Source organism: Chiloscyllium plagiosum, unplaced genomic scaffold, assembly GCF_037043375.1.
Source record: "Chiloscyllium plagiosum isolate Xiang-an unplaced genomic scaffold, Cpla_swu_hap1 HiC_scaffold_10, whole genome shotgun sequence".
NCBI lineage: Eukaryota > Metazoa > Chordata > Chondrichthyes > Orectolobiformes > Hemiscylliidae > Chiloscyllium > Chiloscyllium plagiosum.
In genome coordinates this window covers 11,244,099-11,260,900 of record NW_028270148.1, presented here as the reverse complement: position 1 = coordinate 11,260,900, position 16,802 = coordinate 11,244,099, and the positions used below count along the sequence as shown (strand labels likewise).

At 43.1% G+C, this 16,802-nt stretch overlaps 1 protein-coding gene across 2 annotated transcripts in view; it reads right to left on the bottom strand.

The window, feature by feature from the left end:
* LOC122553200 (endothelin-1) overlaps positions 1 to 16,802 on the bottom strand; it is a 33,028-nt gene that overhangs the window by 6,146 nt on the left and 10,080 nt on the right. For both annotated transcript variants that reach the window (XM_043696798.2, XM_043696797.2), the window contains exon 2: positions 13,524 to 13,698. In XM_043696798.2, the coding sequence (XP_043552733.1) occupies positions 13,524 to 13,698 (175 nt within the window). The remainder of the gene's footprint in view (positions 1 to 13,523; positions 13,699 to 16,802) is intronic.

Below are 16,802 nucleotides of genomic sequence, written 5' to 3'. Positions count from 1 at the left end.
ATGCTGGAGATCAAAGTCAGAAAGTGTGGCGCTTTCTGAAAGAGTCGATTTTGAGAGCATAGGCCCTTCATCAGGGATTTGCTCTTTCAGCACCACGCTTTCTAACCCCCCTCTTCTAGGGAAAGGTACACTGCCACTGGGTACAGTTCAGAGAGGGTTCATTTTTTCCAGGTATGGAGGGATTTTCTTATGAAGCGAGGTTGTGTAGGTTGGGCCTGTACTCATTGGAGTTCAGAAGAATGATAAATGATCTGAATGAAACATGTAAGTCTCTTAGGGGAGTAGACGGGGCAGATGTTAAGAAGTTGTTTCCCATTGTGGGAGAATCTAGGAGATAAAGGTATCATCTTAGAATAAGAGGTTGTACTGAGATGAGGAGCGCTTTCTTCTCTCACAGGAATCTGTTGTGGCTAGATCATTACAGCGTATTCAAGGCTGAGAGAGATGATTTTCAATCAGTGAGAGAATCGAGAGCTATGGGGGAAAACACAAGAATGTAGAGTTGAGGGTTATCGGATCAGCCATGATCCAATTGAATGACAGAGCAGGCTCAACGGGCTGAATGGCCGACTAATGACCCTACATTTGTGGATCTGTCAACAGTGACTATACTTCAAAGCATTTCATTGACTCTGAAGCTCTCCGTATTGTCCCGAGGCCATGAGAGGTGTGATGTATATGCAAGTCCTTCTTTAATCTTCGTTTTATTAATGTTTTCCACTTTCAAACAGTTATGCAGCTGTCTTGAAAAAATCTATTTACGGGAATGAATTTTCAGCTGTTTCTGATCAGAAACTCTGTGTCACACAACATCTCCCCTCCTCCCCTTTTCTTTCCTTCTCTCGATGCGAAGTTGAAATTGTTGCTCTCTAGTCGGTGACTCGGACGGGAACTTGTGGTGTAGTCACAAAGACAGATTGAACCCCTCACCAGGACATGATGACCAAAAGAAAGGTGTGTTCAGAATCACAGCCAAATGCACTGAGGGCCAAACGTACATGAGTAGCACATCGCTGTAAGAACAGGAGAGATTCCTGGCCAACTGGGAGATGGTCAGAAAGTTCAAGCTGGCACTGCCACTGCCGATGGTTTCAGGCTGCGAGATGTTTGATCCCACAGCAACCTGGACACCTTGAGTAAACTGTAACACCCTCTCAGAAACCTAGAAACTTACCCCATTTACTTTGGCAAATCCCATTTGATTTTGGTGCCTTATACCTGATATCTTTTCCAGTCGTAGTGTGGTGCTGGAAAAGCACAGCAGATCAGGCAGCATCCAAGGAGCAGGAGAATCGAGGTTTCGGGCTGCAGTCTGGTGATTAGCGATCTGTCTTTGTTGTAGGTAACAATAGCGAGAAGGACACTTTTAATTACCTGAAATGTTACAGGGGCTGAGAGAGAGGTGCCTGGACAGAAATCATAGTTCATGGTGATACCCTGGGCCTGGCTCACTGGCCTGGGAGCTGAACACAGCAGCTCCACATGTGCACAATATGTTCCTCAAGTCCAAGATCCCAGTTATTGGGACCTGATGCACCTCACTCTCCCAGACCCTGCTGGGCTAGGTTTGCAGTTCCTCAAAATATTGAAGAGTAATCACAATATAACTGATGTCTTTAAGATGATTAAGGTCCTATCACACCTCTTAATTATTCTAAACTTTAATCAGTTAATTCACCAGGCCATAAGATATGGTGCAGTAGACCATTCAGCCCATTGAGTCTGTCCTGCTATTCAGTGAAATCACAGCTGATCTGATAATTGTCAACTCCACTTCCTTGCCCTTTCCCCATAACCCTCAATGCCCCTACTGCCTAAAGATCTGTCTGTCCATTTCCACTTTGAATCTTCAAAACTTGAAAAAATTTTCCAAAGACCCTTTGACAGCAACTTCCAAATCCATGACCATTCCCATCCAAAAGGAGAAGGCCTGCAGATACGTGGGAACACCACCACCTTCAAGTTCCCTCCCGGCCACTCACCATCCTGACTTAGAAATATATAACCATTTCTTCACTGTCGCTAGGACAGAATCCAGGAATTCCCTCTCCAATGATATTGTAGGTCTATCTACAGCATATGGACGCTCAGAATCCCTACAGTGTGGAAACAGGCCATTTGGCCCAACAAGTCCACATCGTCCCCCCCCACCCAAACCCATGCTCCTACCCTGTTACTCTACATTTCCCCCAACTAATGCCCCTAATCTACACATCCATGAACACTACGGGGCAATTTAGCATGGCCAATCCATCTGACCTGAACATTTTTGGATTGCGGGAGGAAACCCACGCAGACACGGGGAGAATATGCAAACTCCACACAGACAGTTGCCTCAGGCAGGAATTGAACCCGGGTCACTGGTGCTGTGAGGCGGCAGTGCTAACCACTGAGCCACCCAACTGCAGTGATTCAAGGAGACAGCTGAAAACCACCTACTCCAGGGCAACTATGGACAGACCATAAATGCTGGGCCAAGCCAGTGACCCACATTCCATCCGTGAATTTAAAAAAAGTACAAAGTTCATCTCTGCAACGCTGAACTTATAATTCAAATCATTTAGAAGGAGCCAACAGATGAATTTTAAAAAACTGTGCTTCAAATAACATCATCATAACACAGTTTATGATGCACATGATGTAAAATGGGAGGTTTCTTTTTAAAGTGATAATTATTTCAGTCATTCAGTAGTTGGCTGGGTCACCACAGCTTTGCAGAGTGATTAATAGTCAAGATTTGGAATTAACTTTGGATTCAGCATCAGAAATGTTGAATAATAATGGAACGGAAAGGATTCATGCCAGTTGTGTCTGTGGTCTGGACACGATGGTTGAGAATTGGGGGATTTCTCTGCATCATCTTGGAAACATTTACAACTAAACCTTTGAGGGATTCACAAAGGCCAGTGAGTTGCATGTTGATTTGTCAATCTCTTCAGTTACATGACTGCAATAAGGTCCCAATTAGGTGTCGTGTCGGTTGTCTCCTGGTGCACCAGACCCATGTGTACAGTGCATATACTTCACTTACTAATCTCATTCCAAAGGTCCTGTGAATTGTCGCCATCATTGCTATTGTCATCACCATCATCAAAAGGTGAAAGTGAGGACTGCAGATGCTGGAGATCAGAGTCTAGATTAGAGTGGTGCTGGAAAAGCACAGCAGGTCAGGCAGCATCCGAGGAGCAGGAAAACAATGTTTCGGGCAAAAGCCCTTCATCAGGAAGCCCTGATGAAGGGCTTTTTCCCGAAACATTGATTTTCCTGTTCCTCACATGCTGCCGGACCTGCTGTGCATCACCATCACCATGGCCACCAGCCTTGCTCCATCATCCCCATAATCAGGGTAATCATGATTGCCACCATCATTACCATGACTGCCATCATTTTTACAATGGCCACTACTGTTACACTGTTCACCACCGTCGCCATGACCACCATAAAAACCATAGCTATTATAATCACCATGCCTACCAATTTCACCATGTCCATCTCCACCACACTCTCAGTCACCATCATCATGATGACCACCATCATTGCTATGGCCACTGTAATCCCCATGACAATCATCCGCATCACGGCAAATAATGTTAGATGGCTAAGCACTTTCTGTTTTTGGATTATTGCTGGAAAATCAGGGCAACAATGGTCAGAACTGTGGTAACTTTATGCCAATACCTCCTTTGCTGTTGGTTCAAATTGTCGCTAAACCAATAGCTCTCTTTCAAAAGAGTATGTTCCCGAATCCCTAACTCCCTCTTCTTTACTCCTTTTCATTTAGCTTCAGTCCAACGCTGTTTTCCCAACCTTTAATTCCCACTGATTACGGATGGAGACTGTTGATCAAGGTCGTTGACTTGCTCGCTGAGCTGGTAAGTTAGTTTGCTGATGTTTTGCCCCCATTCTAGGTAACATCATCAGTGTGCCTCTGTTGAAGGTTACCCAGCACAGTGATGAAACAGCTGCAAACAAACTTACCAGCTCATCCCTGAAGTCAACAAGGTCATCCACAACCTCAGGTAAAAACTATTCTCAAATACTCTTCACTGTCGATCACCTGTCCCACGTGCCTCGTGGTTCCGTCACTTTTGGTAACTTTTGAAAAGTCCTACAAATCCTGAAACGATGTCGCTTTCTCATTCACCCTTCCGAAATGCATCACCTCCCATTCCTCCTCACGAAACGTCTTCTGATGTATATTTACTGCATTGCCCTGACATTTGTTACAGTTATCCTGGCAGTCAACTATTCTGATTAATGTTAGGTCTTCTACAAATATTCCCCGCCCCTGCCACCTCCTTAGCCCAATGGTGATAGCCTCATAAAAGCTGACCTTCCGAGGATCCACAGATCAGATTATCCAAGTCAATGCAAATAACTGCATTGTCCCCATTTCCTCCAATAATTCCAGTAAATTGCTGAGGCACCTTCCCTTGCCACAGGACCAGGTGCTGCTTTTGGATATTTGGTAACTCAATAAAGCCAAGCTAATTGTCTCAGGTGGACTTTGAGGCACTTGTCCTGATTGGTAGTGCTGGCACTTCATGGTTTGTGCCAACCTGGCCGAGGGTAAGGGTTGGTGAAGTCATTCACACGACCAATTCTCTTCTCTGTATGCTGTGTCGAGGTCACAGCAATATGGGAGTATCCTCTTCTGTTTAGTCTGCACAGTAATCTACCTTCAACATGGCCTCGGTTAAATTACAAGGAATTATTCAATAAATTATTCTCTAGAATTTAGAAGGTTAAAGGGTGATCTGATCACAGCCTTCAGGATAACAACAGGAAAAGACAAACACAGGTGGAGGCCATTCAGCGCCTTGATCCTGTTCCACGATTCAATGAGATCCTGGCTGATCTGTGGCCTAACTCAATTCACTTGCCTTTGGCCCTTATCCCTTACTACCTTTGTTTAACACAATTTTCTCAATCTCAGGATTAAAGTTAATAATGGATCAACTGCTGTTTGTGGAAGGGAGTTCCAAACATCCGTCACCATTTTCATATCGAAATGCTTTACAGTCAGAGATGTACACCACGGAAACAGACCCTTCGGTCCAACTCGTCCATGCCAACCAGATATCCCAACCCGATCCAGTCTCACCTGCCAGCACCCGGCCGATATCCCTCCAAACCCTTCCTATTCATATACCCATCCAAGTGCCTCTTAAATGTTGTAATTGTACCAGTCTCCACCACTTCCTCTGACAGCTCATTCCAGACATGTACCACCCTCTCTGTGAAAAGGTTGCCCCTTAGGTCCCTTTTATATCTTTCCCCTCTCACCTAAAACCTATGCCTTCTAGTTCTGGACTCCCCCACCCCAGGGAAAAGACTTTGCCTATTTACCCTATCCATGCCCCTCATAATTTTGTAAACCTCTATAAGGTCACCCCTCAGCCTCCGACGCTCCAGGGAAAACAGCCTCAGCCCATTCAACATCCCCCTATAGCTCCTCCAACCCTGGCAACATCCTTGTAAATCTTTTCTGAACCCTTTCAAGTTTCACAACATCTTTCCAATAGGAAGGAGACCAGAATTGCATGCAATATTCCAACAGTGGCCTAACCAATGTCCTGTACAGCCGCAACATGACCTCCCATCTCCTGTACTCAATACTCTGACCAATAAAGGAAAGCATACCAAATACCTTCTTCACTATCCTATCCACCTGAGACTCCACTTTCAAGGAGCTATGAACCTGCATTCTAAGGTCTCTTTGTTCAGCAACACTCCCCAGGACCTTACCACTAAGTGTATAAATCCTGCTAAGATTTGCTTTCCCAAAATGCAGCACCTCGCATTTATCTGAATTAAACTCCATCTGCCACTTCTCAGCCCATTGGCCCATCTGGTCAAGATCCTGTTGTAATCTGAGGTAACCTTCTTCGCTGTCCACTACACCTCCAATTTTGGTGTCATCTGCAAACTTACTAACTGTACCTATTATGCTCGCATCCAAATCATTTATGTAAATAACAAAAAGTAGAGGACCCAGCACCGATCCTTGTGGCACTCCACTGGTCACAGGCCTCCAGTCTGAAAAACAACCCTCCACCACCACTCTCTATCTTCTACCTTTGAGTCAGTTCTGTATCCAAATGACTAGTTCTCCCTGTATTCCGTGCGATCTAACCTTGCTAACCAGTCTCCAATGGGGAACCTTGTCGAATGCCTTACTGTAGTCCATATAGATCACATCTACCATTCTGCTCTCATCAATCCTCTTTGTTACTATTGCCTGAATAGTCTGGCTCTAATTTTCAGACTATCCCTTCAGTTCTAGAATCTAAATCAGTGGAGATAGTTTATCATTATCTATCCTGCCAAAACGTTGAAGACTTCAATCAGATCATTCCTCAACTGCTTATCTCTAGAAAAAAACAGGCCTAATTTGTTTAATTTCTCAACATAACCTATCCTTGGGCATGTCTAATAGTCTGAAGGTAGATCACTGGGGAATCTAATTAGAAGGGGCACATGTCTTATTAATGAGACAGCTGATTGCATTCTAGCCATAAGTATAAATTATATTAGTCAGGCATAATTACTAGGACTCTCAAGAGCTGTATAAAACACACCAACTCCCTGCAAAGGCTGGTTTGGGACTTACCATTTCGCCATCACCAGACTGTGAAGAGTTAATGGAAAATTGTAATTAACTTTTTCAGAATCAATATCTTTCGATAACCTTTCAAGTCATCGAGCATCTACCCTGTCGAGGCCTGTAAGAGTCTTAAACGTTTAACCACTGTGACGGAACTTTCAAATGTGGGATGTGAAGTGCTTTACGTTGTCCTGAGTTTACAAACTTCTCCGGTTGAATACAAAATTTGTTTTCAATCGGAGAAAGTGCATAAGTTTTGTAAAGGACAAGAGGTCTCACTCATTAGACTTCCTCCCTCAGTCTCTCTGAAAGATGAGAAATCAATTCCCCTCTCTATTGCATCAGGTTTGATATTATGCAGAAACCCCGTGGATTGACTGAACGAACAAATGAATGAATACTCATAGCATCTGCACTCTTCCTCTCTCCCCACTTTCACTGTAATAACAGACTGTACAATTTGTACCTTGCAGCGATATTTCTGTGGTCTTCCACAGATGCCTGGCTGCTCAAAGGATATAATTAGACCATCACAAAAATACCTCAATACAAGGAAAGTTGATTTATGATTTTAAATAAAGTCCACAGACAAAACACCCCACCCTGCAAAACATTGTCGCAAACAGTATGAGATTGATGTACATAAGTGTTCATCCTTGACTGCAGGTTTATTTATGTATGTGCATATTTTATAAACGCATGTGTATTTGAGTCTATAAAGAAGTTAAAATGCAGAAGCTCATTACCTGTAATGGATCCATATATCTTCATATGTCCATATTTTCAGTATCGGAGCTGATTTCCTTGAATATTTGGCACAGTAATTACTGTTTTATAAGCTGTTGCATTGTTTTGGAACTTTGAAAAAAGTTCAACACAACAGCACTTTAAGAAAAAGGGAGGAAGAAAGACAAAGCAGATACAATGTGGGAGGTGAAGAAATGGAGCAGTAAGTCTGACAATTGCAACATTTAAAAGGCATCTGGATGGATCTATGAATAGGATTAGTTCAGAGGAATAGGGGCCAAGTGATGGCAAATGGGACCAGATTAATTTAGGATATCTGATCAGTATGAACAAGTTGGACCGAATGGTCTGTTTCCGTGCTGTATATCTCTATGACTCATCTTGCCAAAAAAAAAGAATTCCCATTGATATAGCAGCTTCTACAAACCTAGAACCTCTTAAAGCACCTCACAGATTGTTGAGTATTTATAAAGTTCAGAAGTTTACTTGCGGACAGCAGCATGTTCCTACAAACAGCAATCAGGTTAATGGCGGGGAATGGATAATTACACAGGTAGTATTCCCTGCTACACTTTCAAAATGGCTGACATCTTTTCCAGCCATAGGAATGGCTGACAGGACACAGATTTCAAGTAACTGGCAAAGGAAGCAAACACAACGTGACAGTATATGCAACTCATACAGGGAGTGGCTCAGGCCCAGAATGTACTGCTTGAGAGTATGGCAGAGGTAGGGTCAAGGGAATGGAGGATTCGAGTCATAAAAATAGGCTGGGACCTTTTTGCACTGGACCGTAGGAGGCTGAGGGGTAACCATGGCGAGGCTGAGGGGTAACTGTGGCGAGGTTTATGAAATTATGAGGGGCACAGATAAGGTGAATCACAAAAGCCTTTTCCCTAGGGTGGAGGAAGTTCAAAGCGAGGGAGCATATTTTCAAGGTGAGAGGAGAAAGATTTAAAATGGACATGAGGGACAACTTTCTTTTTTACACAGAGAGTGGTTTGTGTGTAGAATGAACTTCCAGAGGAAGTGGTGGATGTGTGTTTTGTTACAATGGTTAAAAGACATTTGGTTAAGTTCATGAATAGGAAAGGTTTGGAAGGATATTGTGGGCGGCACGTTTTGGAAGGATATTGTGGGCAGCACGACGGCACAGTGGTTAGCACTGCTGCCTCACAGCGCCAGAGACCCGGATTCAATCCCCACCTCAGGCGACTGTCAGTGTGGTGTTTGCACATTCCCCCCGTGTCTGCGTGGGTTTCCTCCGGGTGCTCCGGTTTCCTTCCACAGTCCCAAAATGTGCAGGTTAGGTGAATTGGCCATGCTAAATTGCCCATAGTGTTAGGTGAAAGGGTAAATGTCGGGGAATGGGTCTGAGTGGGTTGCTCTTCGGAGGGTCAGTGTGGACTTGTTGGGCCGAAGGGCCTGTTTCCACACTGTAAGTAAATGTAATTTAGAGACAGATGAGGGGTGGAAAGAGATGTGATTATGTACAGGAGCTAACATTTTCATAACTTTGCAATTTATTATTGTGCAAAAACATCAAAGGCTATAGAGCACTCCTGAAATTGTGAAAGGTGTTTTATAAATATAAGATATTGTTCTGTCTTTTGAACTTGATCTCCTTTCTAATTAGGAGTCTGCATCCATTCCCAGGTTGACCACCGGAGTCTTTCATACTTAAATTACTGCAGCATGTTTTTTAACAAAATTAAATCGCTCCAAATACAGTCCAAAGATTTACATCATGAGTTTGAAAATTAAGCCACAATTTTTCTTTAGTTGAAAAACGTTTTTTCAGAATGGCGTGAACATTAAATCTGAAATTGCCACACCTGTAAATACCAAATAAAAAGAACTGAGGATGCTGTTAATCAGAAACAAAAACAGAAATTGCTGGAAAAGCTCAGCAGGTCTGGCAGTATCTGCAGAGAGAAATCAGCATTAACATTTCGGGTCCCGTGACCCTCTCAGAACTGTTCTGCAGTTTCTAGTATTTCATATTTTGATACCCGTAAATACACCTGAATATGTCACTCCACGCACTGTCACACCGTAAACGTCAGTCTGAGAATGTTAGATCTGAAAATATCACTCATGCAAAACCTGTGATTTGCAAGTTGTACATTCAAATATTCCATTCATAAAGCTGTAAACACTGAGCTGGTAAAAAGGACACTGTTGAATGAGTATTATTTCTGGTAACTTTTTGTTTTAAAATTAAGATTGTGGTTAGCTTCCATTTAACATAAAACTGGACCATTTCAGCTGATTGTTAATGCCTAAATATTTACAGGCCATAAAACATTAATTACCTCAGAATCAAAGACAACAAAACAGAAAGTTGGGTCAGAGCTAATTCATAAATTGTGTGAGTGAATTGTATCAAAATGCATTAAGGGCTATTGTGGGGAAGTGGTAGCATCTCTGCCTCTAAGCCAGGAGGCACAGATTGTAGTCCCATCTGCTCTAGAGGTGTGTAATAGAATCTCCAAACATGTGTTGGAGAAACACCCACCAAAATGCATAGAAGTGTCGTGGTAGTGCCCCTAGGTCTGGGCCAGGTGATTTAGGAGAATCAACATTTCAGGCAAAAGCCCTTCATCCTCATTCCTGATGAAGGGCTTTTGCCCAAAATGCTGATTCTCTGCTCCTTGGATGCTGCCTGACCTGCTGTGCTCTTCCAGCACCAGACCCTTGACTCTGATCACCAGCATCTGTAGTCCCCACTTTTGCCTCGGAGGCTTAAGTTCAAGTGCTCCTTACTCCAGAGTTGTGTAATAACAGGTTGATTAAAAAAAATATCAAATTATATTGAGGATGGGGGTTCAGTTTTCACTGCTTATGACAATTTAATTTGATACTCCTTTCTCAGCTGTATGCATTGCTTGAGGTACTTACTAATTTGGTCCAGTTTTTCCAACAGGGCAATCAAATGTAAACACAGTCAGCTAGAAGTTGGAGAAGAGGAGAGGTGGCAAAGGTCAGGTCAAGGGCTGCTTTTTGACCCTGTGATTGTTCAAAATAAAACTAGAAAGTGTACGCTTGGGCATTTTCTAAAAGTATTTAGTCTTTAGTGTACAACATTGGAGAATTTAGATCAGAGTGGTGCTGGAAAAGCACAGCAGGTCAGGCAGCATCCGAGGAGCAGGAAAATCGACGTTTCGGGCAAAAGCCCTTCACCAGGAATGGAGGCAGGATAAATCTCTCCACCTTGCAGGCTTCCTGCCTCCATTCCTGATGAAGGGCTTTTGCCCGAAACGTCGATTTTCCTGCTCCTCGGATGCTGCCTGACCTGCTGTGCTTTTCCAGCACCACTCTGATCTAAAACTCTGGTTTCCAGTTCTGCAGTCCTCACTTTTGCCAACATTGGAGAATTGTGAGGATTCTGAGAAGCACCTTCACAGATGGGAGTATGATACTGGCAGTGCGCTCAGTTTTAGGAATGCATTGGGTAGGGACCGGGTACACGTGTAAAGTTCCTATAACATTGTCAGAAGCACCAAGCATAGACTTTTATAGGAATTGCCAGCATTTATTGCCCATCCCTAATTGCCCAGGGGGTAGTTAAGAGTCAACCATGTTGCTGTAGGTCTGGAGCCACATGTAGGTCAGACCAGGTCAGGATGGCAGATTTCCTTCCCTCAAGGACATTAATGAACCAGATAGGATTTTCAATTTTTTTTTAAAAACAGTCAACAACAACTTCACGGTCATCATTAATTGAACTGATATTCCACCAACCCCATCCCGGTAGGATTTAAACCTAGGTCCCCAGAACATTACCTGGGTTTCGGGATTAATAACAAAAACTGAAATTGCTGGAAAAGTTCAGCGGATCTGGCAGCATCTGTGGAGAGAAATCAGAGTTAACGTTTCTGGTCGAGTGACTGGACCCAAAACGTTAACTCTGATTTCTCACCATAGATGCTGACAGACTCGCTGAGCTTCTCCAGCAATTTCTGTTTTTGTTTCTGATATCCAGCATCCACAGTTCTTTCGGCTTTTATTCTTAGGATTAACGTTTCTGCAAAAATACCACTAGGTCATGGCCTTTCCACTCAGACTTCTTTGAGAAGGGTTCTCCATAAGTCCCATTTCCCTGTTATTCCCACATATTGTCTCACTATCACCATTGTTAACAGCTAACCCGAGAATACAACTTTTTAAAAAAAAAAGGGTTTTGTGATTTACACATGAAAGAAGTGACACTATCACTGTATTCTGACAGATGAAAGGCTTAACAGACAATCAATTTTTCAATGTATAATTTCAGTTACATCACACGACACATTTTTGCTATAAATTCTGTGTTAGGATTGCGCCCTCCATTACCACCTGATGAAGGAGTGACGCTCCGAAAGCTAGTGATTCCAATTAAACCTGTTGGACTATAACCTGGTGTTGTGTGATTTTTAACTTTGTACACCCCAGTCCAACACCGGCATCTACAAATTATTCCCTCATGAAGCAGCCAACACTTTTGTTCTTTTTAAATATTAGGGGGTGGCACAGTGCCTCGGTGGTTAGTACCACTGCCTCACAGTGCCAGGGATCTGTGGTCCGATTCTAGCCTTGGGTATCTGTTTGTGTGGAGTTTGCATATTCCCCCGGTGTCTGCATGGGTTTCCTCCCACAGTCCAAAGGTGAGCAGGTTTGGGTGGATTGACCATGAAACATTGCCCGTGGTGTCCTGGGATATGCAGGCGAGCTAGGTTAGCCAATGGGAAACATGGAAGGGGGGGTTGATCTTAGTAGGTTGGGCTTTGGAGGGTCAGTGTTTATTTGATGGGCAAAATGGTCTACTTACGCACTGTAGGGTCCAATTCCCATCTGAGAGCTAAAAATGAATCTGTTTCTATCGCTCTATTAGTCAGTGTATTCCAGACCATCGCAACTTACCGAGTAAAAAAAACAGTTCTTTTCACCTCACCTCTGTTTCTTTTCCCAGTTTATTACTACGCCTCCTCCAAGTGGAAACAATTTCTTTTTTAAACAATCAGAATTTACTGTGTTTCTGATAAGGTTATCGCAACTTTACACATACACAGCTTCATTCAATTTCACTTTAACCTTCATTACTCGAGATTATCCAATCTCTCCACATGATTGATAGCACACATCTCTTCTGCACTTTCCACAAGTTAGACAAACATAGGAATTAGAGGCAGGATTAGGCCACTCGTTTCCTTGAGTCTGTTCTGTCATTCACTAAGATCATGGCTGTTCCAATCAATCCACGTTCCTGCCTACCCATATCAACCTTCCATCCCCTTCCTTACCTTCTATCTCTGTCTTGAAAGTATTCATGGATTTGGCTTCTGTTGCCTTTTGAGGAAGAGAGTTCCAAAGACTCTCCTCCGTCTTTGTCTGATGTGGATGACCCCTTATTCGGGAACACTGGTCCCTAGATCTAGATGATCTAGATGAAGATCTCAACATCCTCCCAACAATCTGATGCTCAGAACTGGACACAGTGCTCCTGCTGGAACCTAACGGGTGTTTTATAAAGGTTTAGCACAACTTCCCCACTTTGTAGATCGTTGACCCAAAAGCAAACACAGCACTTTTGTTTGCAAGGAAATCAAAATCAAAAGCAGAAGCAGGAAATCACCTGCAGCTGCAAAACTTCCATCTCTGCAGAAGTGAACACGCCCCAGGAGGTTTTGCAGGTTGTGCATCAAGTGCAGTTTGATAGTGAGACTCAACAAAAGTCATCGGGTCAGAAAACTAAGAGTTCAGTCAAAGAGGTGGGTTTTAGAAGCATCCTAAAGGAGGTGACGGAGAGGGGGATTCCTGAATTCCTGGTGCAGCTGCCAGTGATGCAACGTTGGAAATGGCGAATGCACAGGGAATGTCAGAATTGGAGAAGCGCAGAGATCCTAGTCGGCTCTGGAGTTTATAGAGATTGAAAGTGGTGAGGGCATGGAAAGATTTGAAAGTTAGCGAGTTTCAAATTGGGACTGGGAAGCCCAGATGTCAATCACTGAGCGTGGAGGGGATGAATGAACAGGATTTGGAGCAAGCCAAGGCATCCAGAAGATGGAAGATGGGAGGCGGACCAGGAAAACACTGGAATATTCAAATTATATGCCACCAGAAACTTCCTAAAATCAGAGTAAAACAAAAAGAAATTCTGCCAAATTAATTGGCTGCAGAGACTGCTTACCCTGGTGTGTTGACCCATACAATGCCTACATGGCAGAAGTAAACACACTCTGTGTCTTGCATGTTGCTGCAGGAACAACGTTTCTCTCTGTGTAGGGATGAGTGGACCTCCCTTAGTCCCTGATCGCTGTCTATCTCTGATCCAGCCAAGGCTCCAGCAAGCGGCTCAGAACTCCCTGTGGCAACAAAAAATAAAGCATGAGGGAGGATTTAAAATAGACTTGGGAGCTTTCATTTCAATTTCGTCCATGTTCATTCACAGCATCCAGCTACAGCTGACTTATGGCCAACATCGTTTGCGTATCCCAATATGGCTATGCAGCTTGCTGGGTGATCTCACAGGGCAGTTAAGAGTCAGCCACTTTGCTGTGGATCTGGAGTCACACATAGACCGGAAAGGTTAATGCCCACAGATCTCCTTCGCTAAAGTGACCGGGCAACTTTTCACATACAGTCTGGCAGTTTCATGGTCACCCCAATCAATTTCAGATTTTTATTCCCAAATTTCTTTAACAACAAGAAACTAATTCCCAATTGTCATTTTAAATTTGAATTCAGGACTCCAGGTTCAACCTTCCGCTCTATTAGTCCATTAAGGTAACTGCTGTACCACCATACATTACCAACAATATACATTAGTGCTTCAATTAAGAGTAGTGAACATACATAAGCACAAATTAGGATCAAGAGTAGACCAATCAGCCCCTTGAGCCTAGCCCATTATCTAATAAGCTAAACCATATCATTTGGGACATGGAATGTGGTGCTCACACCAAACATTCAATGTCTTCCTAAGAGATAGAAACTGAACAAAGTGGTAGCAAAAACTATAAATGTTACACAAAATACTTATTTGAGGCAGCTATCTGCTCGTTCTGATTTACACCACCACCAAAGATAGAGTCAGAGAGTCTTAAAATTATTTTTTTCACCAGGAACGGGATTGATTGATTCATTCATTCATTCATTGTGGTCACATGTACCGAGATACAGTGAAAAGTGTTGTCCTGCGTGCTTTACAAGCAGATTGTACCATACAAGGTGCATCAGGGTAGCAGAACAGAGTGCAGAATACAGTGTTACAGCAGCAGTGAAGGTGCAGAGAGAGAGTGATCAGAATTAATATTTAAGAGGTCCATTCAAAAGTCTGATAACAGCGGGGAAGAAGCTGTTCTTGAATCCGTTTGTACGTGTATACAACTTTTATATCTTCGGCCTGACAGAAGAGGGTGGAAGAGAGTATAACTGGGGTGGGAGGGATCTTTGATTATGTTGGTTCTTTTCCCAAGGCAGCTGGAAGTATGGATGGAGTCAACGGATGGGCGGCTGGTTTGCGTGATGGACTGGGCTGTGTTCACGACTCTCTGTAGTTTCTTGGTAAGAGCAGTTGCCATATCACGCTGTGATGCATCCGGATCAGATGTTTCCTGTGGTGCAGGATGAACTGATCAGGATGTTTCAAATGAGGAGAGGACTTGGTGGATTAGGGATATTTCCACTTGTGCGGGATGGAGACCCAAAGCCCCAGTTTACAGCAGTGAAGCGGATCAGTGTTTATGTTCAACATGAACCTCCCCCTATTTATCTCCCACTAACATTAAAACCATCCATCCCCTTTCTCCTTTGTTTAGTTTCCCCTGAAATGTATCACTCCATGTCGTCACAAGTTCCACATTCTCTGGGTAAAGACATTTCTCCTGAAATCACTATTGAGTGTTCGAGTGACTATTGTATATTAATGGCTTCCCCAGAAATGAAAACATCTCCTCGGCATTATCAAAGAGAGCACCCTCAATCAGTTCAATCCTCAGCCTTCGCTCTCTCCGAGACGCCGCCAGACAGGGAAGAACATTGTGTGGGTTCTAAGGCCAGGGAACCAATCTGTCAGTATGCCTAGAATGAGGTAAAACCATACCAAAGCAAACATTGTCATATTAAGAAGCTATCCAGTCCAAACCCTGCAGTATTAGTCAAAGAAACGGCAGTATAGCAAAGTTTCACTCAATGGAGCTCCAGGATGAGGGTTGCGCTGTGATGGGAGACCGGGTAAATTGGAGTATTGTAGAATGAGTGGACTTCTCATTGAAACATGTCAGATTCTGTTAGGCCTCGATGTGGTTAACTTTTATTCTTTCATAGGATGTAGGTATCAAGAGCAAGGTCAAAGTTTGTCCGTCATCCCTGATTGACCCTTGAAGTGAATGGCTTGCTAGGCCATTCCAGCAGGTAGTTAAGAATCAGCCACATTACTATGGGTCTGAAGTCACATGCAGGCCAGACCAAATAAGGATGGCAGATTTCCTTCCCTGAAGGACATTGGTGAGCCAGATTATTGGCAATCGTTTCAGAGTAGATTTCATCAGTAGATTCTTAATTCCAGATTTTCTTTTGGTGATTCAAATTTCACCATCCGCCAGGATTTCCTTCCTTAAAGGGGCATTAGCAAACCAGGTAGGATTTTATAACAATTGACAATTATTCAATAGTGGTCATCATTACACCAGATTTTTACTGAATTTAAAATTTCACAAATCTGCCTCAAACCTGTATCCCCAGAATGTCAGCCTGGATCTCTGGATTTCTAGCCCAATAACATCCCCACCACTCCATCCCCTCCCTATATCTGGGCTAGCATTTCTACATTTGGAAGCAACACCAAACCAGGTAAAGAGGGTCTGCAATTAATTACAACAAAGCTTGAATAAACCTGAAGAAAGGGTAAATCTTTGGAAAATGAAGTTCAGCACAGACAAATATGAGGTGATGCATTTTGGAAGGAAGAATAGGGAGGTCATTAATCAGGTGAAAGTCTTAAATCAGATAAATAACCAATGGGATCTCACAATACAGAAACATGAATGACCAGAAGTTATGTCACAGGTAAACAAGATCATTTCACAAAACAAACCAACCACTGGGTTTATTTCTAGAGGGATAGGATTGAAAGGTAGGGGAAAACATTGTGTAAAACTGGTAATGCATGTTTGTTAAATCACGCATAGATACTAAATGCAGGTCTGGTTGCTACATTGTAAAAGTAGTGTGAAGCCACTGGAGAGGGACCAGAGCAGATGTACAAGAATGATCCCAGAGATGGGTGGATGAACATATCAGGAAAAGATTGTTGGGCTGGCATTGTTTCTCTTTTGGAAAAACAGAAATTGAGGAGCTTCATAAAACAGAAACCTTTACAATGATGAAATATTTTGATAAATTGGATACCGAGAGGATGTTTCCTCTTGTGGGGAAAAGCATTAATACAGACCATCAATGTAGTCAT